This window comes from Chelonia mydas, chromosome 3 (assembly GCF_015237465.2).
Source record: "Chelonia mydas isolate rCheMyd1 chromosome 3, rCheMyd1.pri.v2, whole genome shotgun sequence".
Classification (NCBI taxonomy): domain Eukaryota; kingdom Metazoa; phylum Chordata; order Testudines; family Cheloniidae; genus Chelonia; species Chelonia mydas.
In genome coordinates, this window is record NC_057851.1 from 119,132,312 (window position 1) to 119,150,665 (window position 18,354).

At 41.7% G+C, this 18,354-nt stretch overlaps 2 protein-coding genes across 12 annotated transcripts in view; one reads left to right on the forward strand and one right to left on the reverse strand.

The window, feature by feature from the left end:
- Positions 1-16,145, reverse strand: part of PRKN (parkin RBR E3 ubiquitin protein ligase) — a 1,197,054-nt gene extending 1,180,909 nt beyond the window's left edge. For all 7 annotated transcript variants that reach the window (XM_043544306.1, XM_043544304.1, XM_037895119.2 and 4 more), the window contains exon 1: positions 16,007-16,145. Coding sequence is in view for 6 of the 7 variants with exons in the window: in XM_043544304.1 (XP_043400239.1) it covers positions 16,007-16,013 (7 nt within the window). In the remaining variant the exon portion in view is untranslated. The remainder of the gene's footprint in view (positions 1-16,006) is intronic.
- A 40-nt stretch (positions 16,146-16,185) lies between these two features.
- PACRG (parkin coregulated) overlaps positions 16,186-18,354 on the forward strand; it is a 471,461-nt gene continuing 469,292 nt past the window's right edge. For 2 of the 5 annotated variants that reach the window (XM_007071089.4, XM_043544308.1), the window contains exons 1-2: positions 16,380-16,436; positions 16,579-16,737. In XM_007071089.4, coding sequence (XP_007071151.1) covers positions 16,380-16,436; positions 16,579-16,737 — 216 coding nt within the window. Of the gene's footprint in view, positions 16,489-16,578; positions 16,738-18,354 lie in introns of all 5 variants that reach the window. The other 3 variants (XM_037895122.2, XM_037895121.2, XM_043544307.1) reach the window with 3 other exon arrangements.

The window sequence follows — 18,354 nt, forward strand, 5'->3', positions numbered from 1 at the left end:
GGGTATGGCTACACTACGAAGTTAGGTCGATTTTATAGAAGTTGATTTTTAGAAATCAATTTTATACCGTCGATTCTGTGTGTCCCCACTAAGCGCATTAGGTCGGCGGAGTGCATCCTCACTACTGTGGCTAGCATTGACTCAGAGAGCGGTGCACTGTGGGAAGCTATCCCACAGTTCCCGCAGTCTCCGCTGCCCATTGGAATTCAGGGTTAAGCTCCCAATGCCTCATGGGGCAAAAACATTGTCGCGGGTGATTTTGGGTACATGTCGTCAGTCTCCCCTCCCTCCGTGAAAGCAACTGCAGACATTCTTTTCGCACCTTTATTCCTGGGTTACCCGTGCAGACGCCATAGCACAGCAAGCATGGAGCCCTCTCAGCTCACCGCTGCTGTTGCAAGCATTGTAAACCCCTCGCGCATTATACTGCAATATGTGCAGAACCTGGCTAAGAGACGGCAGCATGAGGACGACTGTGAGGAGGACATGGACACAGATGTTCCTGAAAGCACAGGATGTGGCAATTGGGACATCATGACAGCAGTGGGGCTGGTTGATACAGTGAAACGCCGATTCTGGGCCCGGCAAATAAGCACAGACTGGTGGGACCACATAGTCTTGAAGATATGGGATGATTTACAGTGGCTGCAAAACTTTCTCATGTGTAAGGCCACTTTCCTGGAACTCTGTGAGTTGCTTTCCCCCACCCTGAAGCGCAGGAATACCAAGATGAGAGCTGCCCTGACAGTTAAGTTAGTGGTGATAGCCCTGTGGAAGCTTGCAATGCCAGTCAGTCGGGAATCAATTTGGAGTGGGCAAATCTACTGTGGGGACTGCTGTGATTCAAGTAGCCAATGCAATCACTGACGTTCTGCTATCAAGAGTAGTGACTCTGGGAAATGTGCAGGTCATAGTGGATGGCTTTGCTGCAATGGATTTCCCTAACTGTGGCGGGGTAATACACGGAACGCATATCCCTATCTTGGCTCTGGACCACCTGCCAACCGGTACATAAACCGCAAGGGGTACTTCTCAATGGTGCTGCAAGCACTGGTGGATCACAAGGGACTTTTCAACGTGGGATGGCTGGGAAAGGTGCATGATGCTCGCATCTTTAGGAACTCCGGGCTGTTTGAGCAGCTGCAAGAAGGGACTTACTTCCCAGACCAGAAAATTACTGTTGCATATGTTGAAATGCCAATAGTTATCCTTGGAGATCCAGCCTACCTCTGGCTCCCATGGCTCATGAAGCCATACACAGGCAGCCTGGACAGTAGTAAGGACCAGTTCAACTATAGGCTGAGCAAGCACAGAATGGTGGTAGAATGTGCCTTTGGATGTTTAAAAGCAAGCTGGCGCTGTTTGCTGACTAGGTTAGACCTCAGCACAACCAATATTCCCATTGTTATGACTGCTTGCTGTGCGCTCCATAATATCTGTGGGAGTAAGGGGGAGACATTTATGGAAGGGTGGGAGGTTGAGGCAAATCACCTGGCTGCCAATTTTGAACAGCCAGACACCTGGCCGATTAGAAGAGCACTGGTAGGCATGCTGCGCATCAGAGAGGCTTTGAAAACCAGTTTCATGACTGGCCAGGCTACGGTGTGACAATTGTGTGTGTTTCTCCTTAATGCAAACCCGCCCCCTTTGTTGATTTTAATTGTAAGCCAACCACCCTCCCCCCTTTGATCATAGCTGGCAAAGGAAATAAAGTCACTATTGTTTTGAAACCATGCTTTCTTTCTTTATTAATTTAAAAAAAAAGGGAGATAACTGATAAGGTAGCCCGGGTGGGGTAGGGGAGGAGGAGAGGAGGGAAGGACAAGGCCACACTGCTTATTGCAGCCAAACTACAAATCAAAACTGTTTGAATGACAGCATTCTGTTGCTTGAGCCATCCACTGGAGTGGAGTGGCTGGGTGCCTGGAGCCTCCCCCTGCGCATTCTTGGGCATCTGGGTGAGGAGGATATGTAACCTGGGGAGGAGGGCAGGTGGTTGTACAGTGGATGCAGCAGCAGTCTGTACTCTTATTGGCTTTCCTGCAGCTCCACGAGACGCCTGAGCATGTCCGTTTGCTCCCCCATTAGCCTCAGCATTGCGTCCTGCCTCTTCTCATCACGCTCACTTAATGCTTTCCTGGACTCTGCCACTGAATGCCTCCATGCATTCAGCTGTGCCCAATCAGTGCGGAAGAACTGCATGAGCTCGGAAAACACGTCATCGCGAGTCCGTTTTTTTTCGCCTTCTAATCTGCGATAACCTCAGGGACGGAGATGATAGGGGGAGCATAGAAACATTTGCACCTGCAGGGGGATAAAAAGGGAGAGTAAAATTTAAGATGATACATTTTTGAGAACAAAAGGGAGACTCTTTCACAGTGAATCAAGCAATTCACAGCAGACAGCACATGTGCTTTAGGTACAAGGTCGCATTTTGCCTTTTATATGGAGCGCCTGCTGGTGTGGTGACACATCACACACGGCTGGGCAACAGAATTTGATTTCCAGGCAGCCATGATAAGCCAAAGGGTGCACGGGTTTGGCTTCTAACACCTTCATAACATGTGGGAATGTTTTCAAACTGCAGCGTCCTCCTTTCCCATAGCAAGCAATGCCGGTTGGGTTTGACATTTAAAAGGAGGGGCTGCGGTTTTTGGGTGGATGTGCAGCACACACCTCCCCCAACCCCTCCCCAAGGCTATTTGGGATGATCCCTTCACCCCTCCCCCCGCCGCATGGCTATTCTCAGGGATGATCCCTTTTAGCCAAGCCCAAATAGCCCAGCATGAATGCGGTCCTTTTGCTGTTCTGTTACAAAAATTCCCCTATTTCAACTAGGTGACCATGAATGATATCACTCTCCTGAGGCTAAGAAAGAAAGATAAAGACCGAATGTTGCTTGAATGTGACCAAAACCCAGGGCCATTCGCTGCCATGCTTTGTGCTACAATGATTCCAGACTACTTGCTACTGGCTGACCAAACAGGAAATGGCTTGGTGTGGTAAAATGTCCTACCGTGGAGGACGAAATAAGGCCTCCCCAGAAACCTTCTGCAAAGGCTTTCAGAGTACCTTCAGGAGAGCTTCACGGAGATGTCCCTGGAGGATTCCCACTCCATCCCCAGACACGTTAACACACTTTTCCAGTAGCTGTACTAGCCATGAATGCATCCCAAGTCTTCAGGGCAAACCAAACATTAAAAACTATTGCTTTAAAACCCTGTACTGTAGTTATAAATGTGCACTCACCAGAGGTGCCTTCTCTGCCTTCAGGGTCAGGGATCCCACCTTGGGAGGGTATTGGCTCCAGGGTGATGAAAAGGTCTTGGCTGCCGGGGAGAATGGATTCACCACTTGCCTGCTGTGCATGCTCCTCCTCCTCTTCCTCATCCGCAAAATCCTCCTCCATATTGCATGAGACTCCCCCCTTGCAGGTGTCCATGGACAGTGGTGGCGTAGTGGTAGGGTTCCCCCGCCCCCCAGAACGCCATGCAGCTGATCATAGAAGCAGCATGTATGGGGCTCTGACCCAGAGCGACCGTTTGCCTCCTTTGTCTTTTGGTAGGCTTGCCTGAGCTCCTTGACTTTTACATGGCACTGCTGTGTGTCCCTGTTGTAGCCTCTGTCCATCATGCCCTGTGCGATTTTGTGCATATATATTAGCATTTTTTCTTTTTGATCGGAGTTCTGCCTGCACAGATTCTTCTCCCCATACAGCAATCAAATCCAGTGTCTCCCGTTCGCTCCATCCTGGAGCTCGTTTGCGATTCTGGGGGGACTGCATGGTCACCTGTGCTGTTGAGTTCGCCATACTGACCAAACAGGAAATGAAATTCAGAAGTTCCCGGGGCTTTTCCTGTGTACCTGGCTAGCGCATTGGAGTTGAAACTGCTGTCCAGATCGGTCACATTGGAGCACTCTGGGATAGCTCCCGGAGGCCAATAACTTCGATTTGCATCTGCACTACCCCAAATTCGACCCAGCAAGGTCGATTTTAGTGCTACTCCCCTCGCCGGGGAGGAGTACAGAAGTCGATTTTAATAGCCCTTTAGGTCGACGGAACGGGGTTGCTTGTGTAGACACATTCATTATAAAATCGACCCAACGCGGCTAAATTCTACCTAACTCTGTAGTGTAGACCACGGCTTAGTCACAGATCTCTGTTGGAGGAAAGATAATGAACTAGATACACTATTGCTCCAATATAGTATAATAAACTATAAGTTCCTATAAGTCTTAAAGGGAAGCCTTCTGACTGTGATAAATTAAAAACCTTTCTCACAAACTCTTTCAACATATATATTACCAATTAATCCTTTATATAGTTCAAGATTTATGTATAATAAGGATGTATTTGCAAAACATTGTGTACTCTGAGGCCTGCTAGACCGAAATGCTTCAGCAGTCTGGAAATTTTGCAGCTGAGTCACCTCCAATTGTACTAGAATGCTACATGTAACCCAAGTAGAGGGGAAGAGACACCTAACCACCTATAATTTAGTTAGGCTGCCTTAATTATCAGAGATGTAGTCTCAACATGAGCTTCAAACTGGGAGTGATCTGACCTTCCCTGTATTATCAATTCAGTAGACATATAAATACATCAGTTGCCACTGAAGCTGAGAATGTCCTGTTACTTTTGGGACTGAACACTAAAACAAACTGCTTACCAAATTACTAGCTAATTTACTAGATTAACCTGTTAACTAATTTGATTTGTTATATTATCCTATTTCCTTTAATTTGACTTGCTATATGTATTTTATCTAATGCTTTTTGCATAGTTATTTAGTTCATAAAATGCATAAAACTGGAAACCTGTCTGGTTAGGATGTTTGTTCTCCAAATGTCAGGGTTCAGGACGTGAGGAGACAGATAACTGACTCAACTCTGTGGCCCCTCTAGTAGTTCTCCAGAGAAATGTCCCTGTAGTCTTCACATAACAGGTGACCAAATACAGATACTTTTTGTTTTTGAAGGAAAGTCAATTTATGTATTGATCATTTCTTTTAATAATCAATGTAGGCTCCAGAACAGGGATGGGCAAACTTTTTGGCCTGAGGGCACATCTGGGAACAGAAATTATATGGCAGGCTCACAAAATTGGGGTTGGGGTGCACGAGGGGGTGAGGGCTCCAGCTGGACGTGTGGGCTCTGGGGTGGGGCTGGGGATGAGGAGTTTGGGGTGTAGGAAGGGGGCTCCAGACTGGGACCGAGGAGTTTGGAGGGCGGGAGGGGTATCAGGGCTGGGGCAGGGAGCTGGGGTGCAGGCTCCAGCTAGGGGTGCGGGCTCTGGGGTGGGGCTAGGGATGAGGGGTTTAAGGTGCAGGAGGGTGCTCTGGACTGGGATCGAGGGGTTCGAAGGGCAGGAGGGGGATCAGGGCTGGGGCAGGGGGTTCGGGTGCGGGGAGAGGCTCAGGGGTGTAGGCTCCAGGCGGTGCTTATCTCAAGCGGCTCCTGGAAGCAGCAGCATGTCCCTTCCTTGGCTCCTATGCGGAAGCACAGCCAGATGGCTCTGCATGCTGCCCCATCCACAGGCACCGCCCTGCAGCTCCCATTGGCTGCAGTTCCTGGCCAATGGGAGCTGCAAGGGCAGCGTGCAGAGCAGAGCCCCCTGGCTGCCCCTACACCTAGGAGCTGGTAGGGGGCCATGCCACTGCTTCCGGGAGCCGCGTGGAGTTGCCCCTGACCCTGTTCCCTGGCTGGAGAGGGGCTAGCCCCAGACCCCACTCCCCAACAGGAGCTCGAGTGCCGGATTAAAATGGCTGGTGGGCTGGATGCGGCCTGCGGGCCGTAGTTTGCCCACCCCTGCTCCAGAAACTTTGAGGTGAATACCAGCTGGTCAATTGAAAGGCTGAAAAATTCCCCAAAATTCCTACACTCACCACAATTCACATTTTCAGAAGAACAAAATGTGAATAAGGCTGCACTCATACAAATCATATTTGAACTATATAAGTAGTTAGTTGGATAACTAGCGGATATGATAAAATAGGATTTTATATTTCTTGCTGTCCAAGGCAACAAGTTATGCAAACATTAATTATACCATTTATGTCATGGTCTCAGTCTACCCTGACCCATCATTCTGAATCTGCTACAAAACCTAGGTCACCTGTCTTGCTACATTGCTGGCACTTACTTAAACTAGTATTCTCTCTGCATAATTAACTCAAGTGGTTTTACTCAGCTACCTAAAATCTAGTCACACCCTGGCTCTGAGGCAGTTCTAATTTACTCAACATGATATATCAAGGAATGTTTTGCTTTGGTTTGCTTTAGCTTAAAGGAAATGAATATTAGTCTAGTTGAAAAACTATTTTTAAAGGGAGTTACTGAAACATGAGGTAAATATCCTCGATCTAGATACATTGTAAAGCCTTCAAGAATCCGACTCAATGATAAAAATGGATGCCAAAAAGGCAAACTTACTTGTGAATTGTACATTTTGTGTTAGGCTACTGAAAGTACTCATCTACTGAATATCTATAACCTATCTTACCTATAGTTTCCCTTTTTAAAATTCTAGGTCCTTTAATGAGACATGAACCCTAAGAGCAAAGAATGCGTACAGTCAATAATAAATTAAAATATAGGCAGAGGATTAAGCATAATTTACAGTATCTGTCTACTGATGCCTCTTCACCCACACTGACCCCTAGCACTGCTACAGACCACATTCCATCACTATCTACCCAAAATTTGAATTAATGGCCAAAATAATAGGAAATAGGAATATTGCAGAGGGTAATATAAAGTATCCTGTTGACATTATTAATAATATTATATGTTTTCATTGATCAAGGATGCAATACTACAGTATATTAGAATATAGGAATTGAGCCTATTAAAGTCAAGCATGAATCAATTGGGAAAGAGATATAACCAAGTCTTTAATGTTTGATGTCAGAAAGCTTGTCAACAAACAGAGAAATTGCTCAGATTTGAACAAAACAAAACAATAAAAACCCCTTAAATATGTTCTCATTAGATGCAAATTAAAACGCTGAATAAGCAGTGGGCCACAATTACAGGCTAAAGAAACAGCAGGTAAAAAACTATTTTCATTGATCAAAATATAAAAAAGCTAACATATTATAGTAAATATTCTGCATAAATTCTCCCTTCATGAACATGGAACATTATGGAGTAAGAACTTTTTTGTGTGTCAGTTGAAACTTTGGAGCCAGAAAGGGCTTTACGTATCATGACATATAATATGTACAGTACTACCCTGAGACTCTTTTAAGGATACTTTAACAAGTATACGGTTTTACAGTATGCTAAGATACTGGGAACTTTAAGAGCTGCTTAAAAAAACCACCCTTTAAAAACGCAGGCCTTGAACATTAGGATTCTGAGGCCAAAACTTTTACTATTGAGCCATTTAAACTTATCTAATAAAACAGCTATGCAGGGACAGATTTCTAAGGTATTTATGTGCCTAAACATGTACGTATGTGCCTACTGGGATTTTCAAAAGCACCGAAGCAAGTTTGGCACCTAACTTCCGTAGTCACCAGGAACCATTAGATAGAACTTCTTTGCAAAAAATCATTAAACACTATTTTCCTGCAGACTTCAGATCACCTTAAATATTAACTCATGCATGGTACAGTTATGATAAGTGAAAGGTATGACTTCTCCTCTAAATTATTTATCTAGTGAAACTTGGGCTTTACAATGGAAATGCAAACACTCCTTACTATCATCAATAATAATTAGTACGTAGAGTTTGCATTTCCATTATAAAGCCCAATTTTCATGCTTTAATATCCCAGTCATTTAAATTATATCAAGCTAAAACTTGAAAAGTTGACAGCCTGAATGCAAAGTTTTTTGCTTGTTTCCATCCCCTTATAAATAAATGTGTGTACAGAATGACACTATAATGTTGGTGTACTTTGAAAATCTTCTAATATTCATGAATAGCTATGTGCAGCATCAGATTGTTCAAGATCCACTGCGGTGAATGTCCATGCATGTAAAACTAGATTTAAGCTTACTGTGTTTATTCATGATGAAGACCACACTGGTGAAAATATGTCAGGATTCACTTTCCTTGAAGATAAGTCAGAAGCTGAAGGCATACTATATTAGATCACTGATTTCACTGCAAGTATAGTCTCCATTATGGAAGGCACATCAGATATTAAACTGACACCAAACTTTATCTTAGCTAAAAGACTAATATGAATCTTATTTATTTAATTCATGAACACTTCTGCTCTTCTAAACTACTTTTCCCAAAACTTTTCTCCATTGGATTATACTTCTAAACCTCTCCTCATTCACTTACTTTTAACAATTAAGTTACTGACCAATCTTTTTAGTACACTGAATGAAGAGTGTACTGTAGATTGAGGTGAAGGCAGTACAGTCTTGTGAAGAGGACGAGGCTCTAAAATTCTGGGGTTCTATACATGCTCTTATCATTGATTTTCTCTATATGACCTTGGGCAAGACATTATTTATGTTCATCTACTTAATATGAGTGTTGCTGTTGTTGTATTGTCCAACAATAAACACATTAGGCCATGAAGTTCGGGAATGAACAGGGTCCTTTGAAAGGCCTTGACCCAAGGTGTCCAACATGAAAAGCCTCACTTTCCTTACCATATCACATTCAGAAGCATGGGCTGACGTTAAAAGTCTGCTCCCGACATATCTTGCAGAGTGGATATATCTTAGTACCATCTCTATTGATTTTCATTCCTACATTGTGTCCCATACGCATTCTTACAATAGTGAATGTTATTTTCTGAGATGCTTTGAGATCAATAAGAGGATCTTTCATCTTCTAACATTTTATTTCAGTTAATATTTCCCTTGATAGAACATCAATATCCTTAATGACTGTCATTTCAACCTGTTTCCAATCTTCCAGGTTTGGCCAGGTCATCAGCAACCTCACTCCCTTATATCCCAACGTGTGATGGAGTCCATTGAAAAGTCAATTGATTGCCTCACTTTCTGATCCTCAGAGCCTCCTTATGAACCACACCATTGTTAGCATTCTGGTGTCTTCAAAAGGAATTGAGGATCACCACCTGCAAGTCAATAAACATCACAACATCCACCTCTATTTCTGTTCTGTCTATGTCTTGCAGCGAGGTAAGAATAGCTTTCAGTTTGGCTGTATAGGTCATACATATCCTGAACTACGTGCTTTCTTGTACTTTCTCCATTACACCACTGGATGAAGATACTACAACCACCATTCTTAAAAGATTTGTCTGCCGAACCATCAGTGTACACATGAATCTATCTGTCTTGTGACTGATGCTGTTAGATGGTCTTTTCTACCCTTTTTCTCAGTGCAGCCAAGTCCATGTGTTCCTTTGAGCAAGATCCCAAAAGGGAGAGACATTTACTAAAGCAAACAGGTTCATATGGATCTATTATTGGGCATACAAACTTCTTCACACATTCTACTCTACTAACTGTTTCCAGTTCTTCAGTAGCCTTTACAAACTTTTCAAAACAAGATGATTATTTCAGTCTTGATTTGGTTTTCCCATTTTTTGACAGACCTGAATAATAATGACATTTAGGTGGGAAACAAAGACAATTTCCATACCAGATTAGCTGTGCTTTTCTACAATTCTTAAGTGGTTGAACATCAGACTCTTGTTCACAAATTACAGTTGGAGTAGATCTGATGGGTGTTGCTAGTTTTAGTTGATGTTTATAAAATGCCTCGAGATTGCTGGATGACTGATACTAATAGTAATAACTATCATAATAAATGTCTTTCATTAGTAGATCTCAAAGCGCTTTACCAAGGAAGTCAGTATCATCATCCCCATTTTACAGATAGGGAAACTGAGGCATAAAGCAGGAAAGTAACTTGCCCAAGGTCATCCAGAAGGCCAGTGACGGAGCTGGGTCCCAGTCCAGCACTGCATTCACTAGGCAGTGAATAGGGCCAGATCCACAACTGTAGAAGGGCCAGATCCACAACTGGTGTAAACCTGTGTGGCTCCATTGACTTCAATAGCTCTATGGCAATCTATATTAGCTGAGAATCTGGTTCTATATACAAAAAATATTATTACATTGAAAATTATAACTGAATAGAAATGAGGTCTGGTTTTGTTATTCTCTTTATTATATACACATACTTTTGACAAACTAAGCCTTGTTTTAGAACCTTTTAACTGATGGAAAGAGTACCATGATTCCCTTTATTAAGTAAGCCAAATACAGTAGATTTATGATACAGTATCTAACTCCTTCCAGAATCCAGTAAGTTTTTTTCCAATGGATTACTTTCCAAAAGTTAACTGGGTGATTTTGAAAAGTGCCTGGCAAACAGTACTCGAAATAGACTGGATATACTGAGAGATAAACAGTGCAACTTAAAATATGTAATTACATTATATATTTATTACTTACAATTATCATTTTCTGAAAATGGATCTGATAAGTCTTCCCTCCACAGCAGGATTAACACATGTGGACTACAGATTTCTGATTATGCAGTATTCTAAGGTAGTATTTCTCTAACATTGTGCTTTCCCGTGATTCCCTAAGAAATACATTAGAACAAGTGCGCCGTAGGCATTTAGAGTTGCTTGTCGGTTTAATAGGAAGGAAATAGGTGCTTTTCTTTTTAATATCTACATTAAAATAGTAGGGTTCAAAACTCTTTATAAAACTAAGATAGTAATTACTCACACTGCTACTTTTAAACATTTGACATGCAACATACTAACAAGCCACACAGAAAACTTGGATTTGCAAATTATATGTAGAACAGATACAGCTTGTGGGAGGGTGAAGGGTAGAAAGGGAAAGGGTAATAAGAAGGACTTTTGAACTATGGTCTGACATGAAAACTCATGCCTTATAACATACAAGGTAGAGAAGCATTTTGGGAATTGGGAAAGCCAATACAAATGCTTTCATGTGCAGTTCTAAGTGCTAGCTCTGGACCAATGACAACCAAATAAAATACTGATCCCTGAAGTACAAAATTTTGAATTGAAACTCAGTTCAGGTGCTTGTTATCTTTTGCAAATATGAAAAGAGGAAAACAAACTTTGCCCTCATCCACAGTCAGTAATTCATGAGAATAGTCCTGTCTTGTACTCATCAATGCCTGTACATACATATTCTTTTGATTAAATGGGAAATACCAAGTCAAATGATCCATTCTCTAAATATCTGTAAATGCTTAAATTCTTTTCCCTTTTAAATAGTTCCCTGAAATCATTAACTGCATAGCCAATTAACAAACTGAAATTATATATAAATAGGCTACAAAGTTTTAAAAACTATTAATAAATGAAATGGGCAATTCTGGAGTCAGAGTATTGCAACTTCACTTAAAAGGGGAAAACCTCAGGAGACACACAGTTCCTTCAAGAGTTTAGGCAACAAATATTGTCTTTGGTATTTACCTTGCTGAATACTTTCAAAGATGTATCTAAGAATTAGAATTCAGGAAACACTCGTGACTTCAATGAAGATCCATAACAGTAAAGCTTGTAGCACAAAACCCTGTTAGTCTATCAGTTTCTCCATGGATAGTCTATCAGAAGTCTATTGACACTTACATAACTAATTTGTTGGTATGATGTTCCAAATAAAGATGTCACACAAATAAATATCAATATATTTCCATATTTTGAAGGCTTAGGAGTGTAACCTCTTAACTGAAATAATGAACACATATAAAGTTACAGAGTAACAGCCATGTTAGTCTCTATTCGCAAAAAGAAAAGGAGTACTTGTGGCACCTTAGAGACTAACCAATTTATTTGAAATATATTTGAAAATATATTTGAATATTTGAAATAAATTGGTTAGTCTCTAAGGTGCCACAAGTACTCCTTTTTACATATAAAGTTATGCTTTTTAATACAATTCAGATTAAATGTCAGCATTGAAGTCTTGGACTACATGGTAATCCATTTCCAACCAAACTGCTGTTGTTATTTCTGAAAAGTTACCTAATACACATTATAGGATTTTTAATTAACTACCTTACTCATACACCTTACAGGTTCTAAATTAACTGTATCAGCTGAAGAATGGGACTGCAGTGTCACTGTAGATAGTCCAATGAAAACCCATCCACATTGTCCAGCTGCAGCCAAAAAAGCTAAGAACTCTTAGGATGCATATGGAATGAGATGGTGAATAATACAAAGAACATTATAATGCTTTTACTTCACTCAGTGGCACAGCCTTATCTGGAATACTGCATGCACTACCAACCCATCTCACAAAGGATATTGCAAAACTATAGGGGAGAGCACTGAGAATAATCAAGGGTCTGGAAAATCTCTCATACGAAGAGATTGAAAAGTTTAGGATTGTTTACTATAGAAAGCAGACCGTAAGACGTACATGATAAAATAACAAATGGTATACTTCTGTTCTCCCTGTCTCATAACACACAAACAAGGGAACATTCAATTAAACTAAACGGTGGGAAATTAAAAATTGATAAAAGGAAATAAATAAGTCATTGAGGCCTAGAACTTTATAAGATTCTAAAAGAGACTGGATATTTATATGAATATCAGGAATATCCAGTTATCATAATTAATTACAACATATTTTGGAAGGGACAGTCAACTTTATGTTTCAGGTTTTAAACCAATCTTAACTATTAGAAACCAGAATGAGACCTTTGCAAGCAGATTACTCTCATCTCCCTACTGTAGGGTTCTTACCCTCCCGTTGAAGCATCTAGAGGCTCCTGTCAGAAACAGGATACTGAAGTAGATGGACCTTGGATGTGATACAGAATGGCAGTGTTTTATATACATCTAATCTTTTGGATTTTGTTTTTTTTTCTTTTTGTCCTAAATAAAAATTTGTTGCCATCCCATAAATCACTCAAGGCTCTAAGTAATTAATATATTGTAGTATCAATAATTTTCCACTAATCAAAATATATTTTTAAATTTTTTATGCATTCACTATTTACTATAGTGAAAAGACAAATACAGCCTCATTGCTGCCAGCACTTACACACATGCTTAACTTTATATACTGTGCATGGTCCCATGGACTTGCAATCTGATCCAGGTGGGCCACACCCTTATGCCCACACAAATTTTCACTGAAGTCAGTGGGGCTCTCTGTACGAGTGCACGGACCAACCACACAGATCAAATTGCTGGATCTGTAGTCATTACTATTCCTAACTAAATCATCCACAAGAACACTATACTGTAAGAATATATGATTCCTGTATTTTTGTCAGGCTTGAAAAAACAATATATGTTTAAAATACACACATATATACTTAGCATCTGTCAACTGCTTTGAGACTTTATTGATCAGTTTATAAATGATCCGTTTAAAGTTGATCAAAAGAGTTTTTGTCTTAGTAGGTCATTTCCTACAAACTCAGGTCAACAAGATACTGTAATTTGCATTAGGTCATATGCAAACCAAATCAAAGACTTGTGCAGATTTATTCCTAACAGGAAGGCTAGGGCTCAGTTCATGGTCTTTCGACATGGTCTTCAAGCAAGGTCTACTGGCCACACAATAAGAAGCAAATGACATTCAAGCCTTTCTTACCTTCAAAATTTTAAGTCACATATGCCTTTTTAAACTGTATTATAATAACTCGCTAAAGAAATTAGAGGAATTTTTAAAAAGAACAAGAGTTGCAGTTCTGTAAGCACATAATGTGATCTGACCTCTGTAGAATTCATCAAGATATATAAATATTTGGATATGAAAACACTTTTTTCATTAAATCAAGCTGTCTCATAAATGCTTTCTACTGCATTAGAGAAAAAAAGAAACAGATATACGCAACTAGGCACAGACTGCAGTAGATGTTGCATATAATATTCACATAGAATAAAAAAAAATCACAGAGTTGCAAAATTACACTTAACTTTCTTTTGCCTTTAAACGGTTTAAAGAGAATAACAGTGCACTAACATTTTGGAAAGCTATACATTAATGAGAAAGGAAAGAGAATTTCTAACTGTAAAAATAATGGAGATTATGCAACAATTTCCAAAGAAATTCAGTGACAAAACTTTTAGAGGATGAATGTCTCATCTATACATCAACCATAAAATTGCATACATTTAATCTTGATTAGGTCTCAGATAGGAGACAAACACCCAATATGAGAGACAGGGAAAAAAAGGTGTTTAAAATCAGGGGGATGGGAAGAATTCCTTTAAGCATAAATAACTTTATCTAACACCTCAATTTTATGCTCTTCTTGTTTTATCTGTAATTAACTAAATAACAAAAATGAAAGTGAAAGAGAGGGAGCATGTAAAAAGGAAATTTTACAGTTTTTGAGGGGATCACATGGTGGCTCTTGTGATTTGTGGGACCCACAATGAGGGAACCGGGATATTGGGGATTAATTGCCTCTTCTTCCCAAATACTAGAGGGAAATTTTGGCTAGTTGGACAAAGTCATGTGTTGTAATACTATCAGAGGACTACATGTTGCCAACTTTGGGACTACCCTGGTCATCTTACCCGGTGCTCTCCTGACCCCCACCACTGTCTGTGAGGCCAGAATGTGGGTTGATTGCTCCACTCCATGCCTGCTGCCTGAAGGGATAATGGCACAGCAGGACGGCACAAGACAGCAACTCACAACCAGCATGAAGGCAGTGAAGAAAGATCAAGATGAACCATGACTTATTCACAGCTACCATCAAGATTTACAGAGACAAGATGGGTGAGGTAATATCTTTTATTAGACCAACTTCTGTTGGTGAGATAAACAAGTTTCTGAGCTTACACAAAGCTCCAGTAGAAGATATTACTTCACCCACATTGTCTCTCTAATATCCTGGGACCTACTGCATACATCAAGATTTATATTCAGACCACAGGGTGAATGGACACAAGGGATACACTTCATTGAAATAGGCAAGTGTTTTCTGGAGGGAAAAAAAAGGAAAACAATCAGTTTTTAATGTCAGGTTTCAGAGTAGCAGCCGTGTTAGTCTATATCTGCAAAAAGAAAAGGAGGACTTGTGGCAGCTTAGAGACTAACAAATTTATTTGAGCATAAGCTTTCGTGAGTTACAGCTCACTTCATCGGATGCTGTAGCTCACAAAAGCGTATGCTCAAATAAATTTGTTAGTCTCTAAGGTGCCACAAGTCCTCCTTTTCTTTTTGTAGTTTTTAATGTCTCACTCTTTTTGTGGTAACCGATGCCAGTGCAAAGTGGGTGTAAAAACCTCCCGTTCTCTTCTGTGTAGCTAACTCTGCAAAGGAGGAGTGCAGAGTCCAGTCCCTTGTACTATATCATTTGCCTGTAAAGCATCATCCACATTGATGGTGCTAGAGAAATAAGGAATCCAGACTTGCAAGATCTCAATTCACTAAGAAGTACTGTATTTGGGTGTGTGCAGATACTACATGGGCGGGAGGGGGGAGAGGTGTATGTACTCTAGGTGCATACAGTATGTGTGTACTGTGGGTGTATGGTGTGGGAGCGTGCATACGGGGTGGTTGTATTATGTTGGGATGTGCATACCGTATGGATGTGTTGTGTGGAGCCAGGGGATGTGTACTGCTGGGGGGCGGGCATTCAATGAGGGTGGGCACACGAAGTGGGTATCTTATGTGGGTATGCTCTGGAGAGGGGTGGCTGTGTGCACAGTGCGGGAACGCTGTGCTGGGGGAGCGCACGGTATTTTCTATGTCGATGGCTGGTGGGTCACACTCGGTCACAGAAGGTCACACTCGGTGTTCTCGGGACTGGCCTGGTGGCGGGGCGGCCCTTTGGCGGGGGCGAAGAAGAACCACACCACTGCCGACGAACAAGCTCGTGGCGGACGGCCAGCGAGGCCAGGCCTGAAAGCGGGCGGCGGGGTGGAGCCGGCGGCCACGAGCCACAGCGTGTGCGCGGTGGGAGCGGAGCCGGGGGCCCAGGCTGGGGAGAGACACGACAGGCTGCTCACTCCTGCGCCGGCAGAGCAGGGCCCAGAGCCTGTGGGGGGGAGGCCGGAAAAGGGGAGGGGGCCGCTGCATCCGGGTCTCACTCACTCACCTATCATGGCCACGGTGGGGGGAGGGGAGGGAGCGCGCGCACGCACCCGTTCCCGTCCGCGCTCGCAGCTCAAATTCTCGCCTTCAGCACTCTGACTGAACACGCAACAGCAGGGCGAGTCGGCAGGATTGCTGTCATAGTGCGCATGCGCACAATTGGAGCCAGCCTACCGATCGCTTAGTACTCTGGGTAGTGTAGTTCTCTCGTGCGTGCGCTCTTTCCTGCTCTAGCCCGGGCTGTTCCACGTGATCGGCGCAATTCCCCCCCCCTTCTCACGTGACCGCAAACAGAAGCCGGGCAAGTTGTTGACACGTTGCCTAGCAACCGAGAGGCGTCCCTGGAAGCGTGTTGGTGTTAGCGACAAAGTGAGTCAATGTCCCGCCCCCCCAGCCAGACCCCACACGGGAGCCTCCATAGGCAGCAGCAGGGGGTGAGGAAGGGCAGCCAGAGCAGGGGGTGAGGAAGAGGAAGGGAGGCAGGAGGTGAGGAAGGGCAACAGGACAGTGGGGAGGATTTGTTTTTTCCCAATATATTATTTTCGCCTATATATTTATTTCCTGTCCCCCACAAAGGTGCCTGGTGAGATGGTGGCAGAGAAAGATGGTTCGAGCCCCCCGAAACTCACTGGAGAGAGACCTCCACAACAACAGCAGCCACTGGGGCAGCTGAGGAGAACCAAGCAGCAGGTCACCGATGGATTCACTGTTAAAGCCATGATGAGAAACACTGTGGTATGTTTGCTGCCACTAAAGAGGCTTTTAATTTGTTTAGTCTCATGTGCCCATGAAGCATGTTGGAGGGCGGGAGCGGTGCCTGCCAGAAAGTATGTAGGGTTGGCATGATTTTAACTGGGATTAATTGGTCATGGAAATAGCTTTGAGGCCTTGAGGAAATGTCATCTCAAGGTAATGGGTGGTCTCTCAGCATATTGTGATACCTCAGGTTAAAATGTGCCAATTTTGTGTTGCTGTGTGTGTTGTTATATTGTTTTCCATAATCAAATCATATTGAATCAAATTCCAACCATCATGGAGTTATGTCCAAACATAATTATGTTGTACTGCATTAAAATGTTATCATGTCATGCCATGACACTGTGTCAAAAAGTCCTCACCTTGTGTCACTAGTGAAATTATGACATAAATGTCACATCATATGGTGAAAGTTTTTTCTTTCAAAGGAGACAGTCCTTAAATCCTCAACTGAAAGATGCTGTAGAAATGCAACATATTACTATTAATTATTATTATAAGTATGTATTTTAGTTAAAGGAAAACCTATACAAAGAAGTAGGAGAAAACAGTTGAACATCATTACATAACTCTGAAAACAAGAAAAATACAGCATTTTTAAAAGAACTTCCAAAAATAATCATCAAAAACCTTTCACACAGTATTAGAAAATATTACCTTGAAAATAAACATTCATTTTCTAGTGACTAGCCCTTTAGCATGAGGATGACAAATAGGGGTTGATCCATCAACCTTTACTTTCACTAACAGTCTTTACAGAAGTAATTCTATTAAAGTGTGTGGGACTTCTGCCATGAGTAAAGATTGCAATATCACACCCTGTGTTTGTAGCGAACCTTTCCTACAGTAATTGTTATAACTGATTGCTTCCATTAAATTGAATAAATAAACCTCAAAGCTTCTGGTAATGCTGCTCAATTTCTAAGTGGGATGTGCTGTTATGAGCACATAACATCTGTGCTCAAAGCTCTGGATTGGCTTTTTGTTTGCTTTTGAGTACAATTCAAGGTGTTGGCAACAGTCTTTCTTTCTCTTTCTTTTTAATTGCATATACGTTCCCAATAATAACTACAAAATGCATGAAAAAACCTCTAGAAACTGATCTCACCCAGCCTCTGGAATTCATTATATATATCAAAATTTAGAAGAAAAACAAACAAACAAGTCTACCTTAAATATAATGAGAAGCATTGTACTCTGTAGAATATATTTGAGAAATAACATTTTCCCCTTCTAGAGGTCTCAGTTGAACTAACAAATAACAATAATTAAGAGCAAAGCCCTCCCCAGCATTGACCTATTATCATGTAATAATAAAAACACGTTTATTATTTAATGTTAGCCTATTAAATAATAAACGTCATACCCGGGTGCTTAACTTTATGCATGTGCTTAATCAAATTAACTTCAATAAGATTATTCATAGTGCATAAAGTTAAACACATGCATAAATCTGAATTAGGCCTTAAAGACACAAAACATGAAGTGTAAAAAACAGGGCTATAACATAAAACAAGGATATGAACAAAAATGATTAGGGGTATGGAACAGCTGCCATATGTGGAGAGATTAATAAGACTGGGACTTTTCAACTTG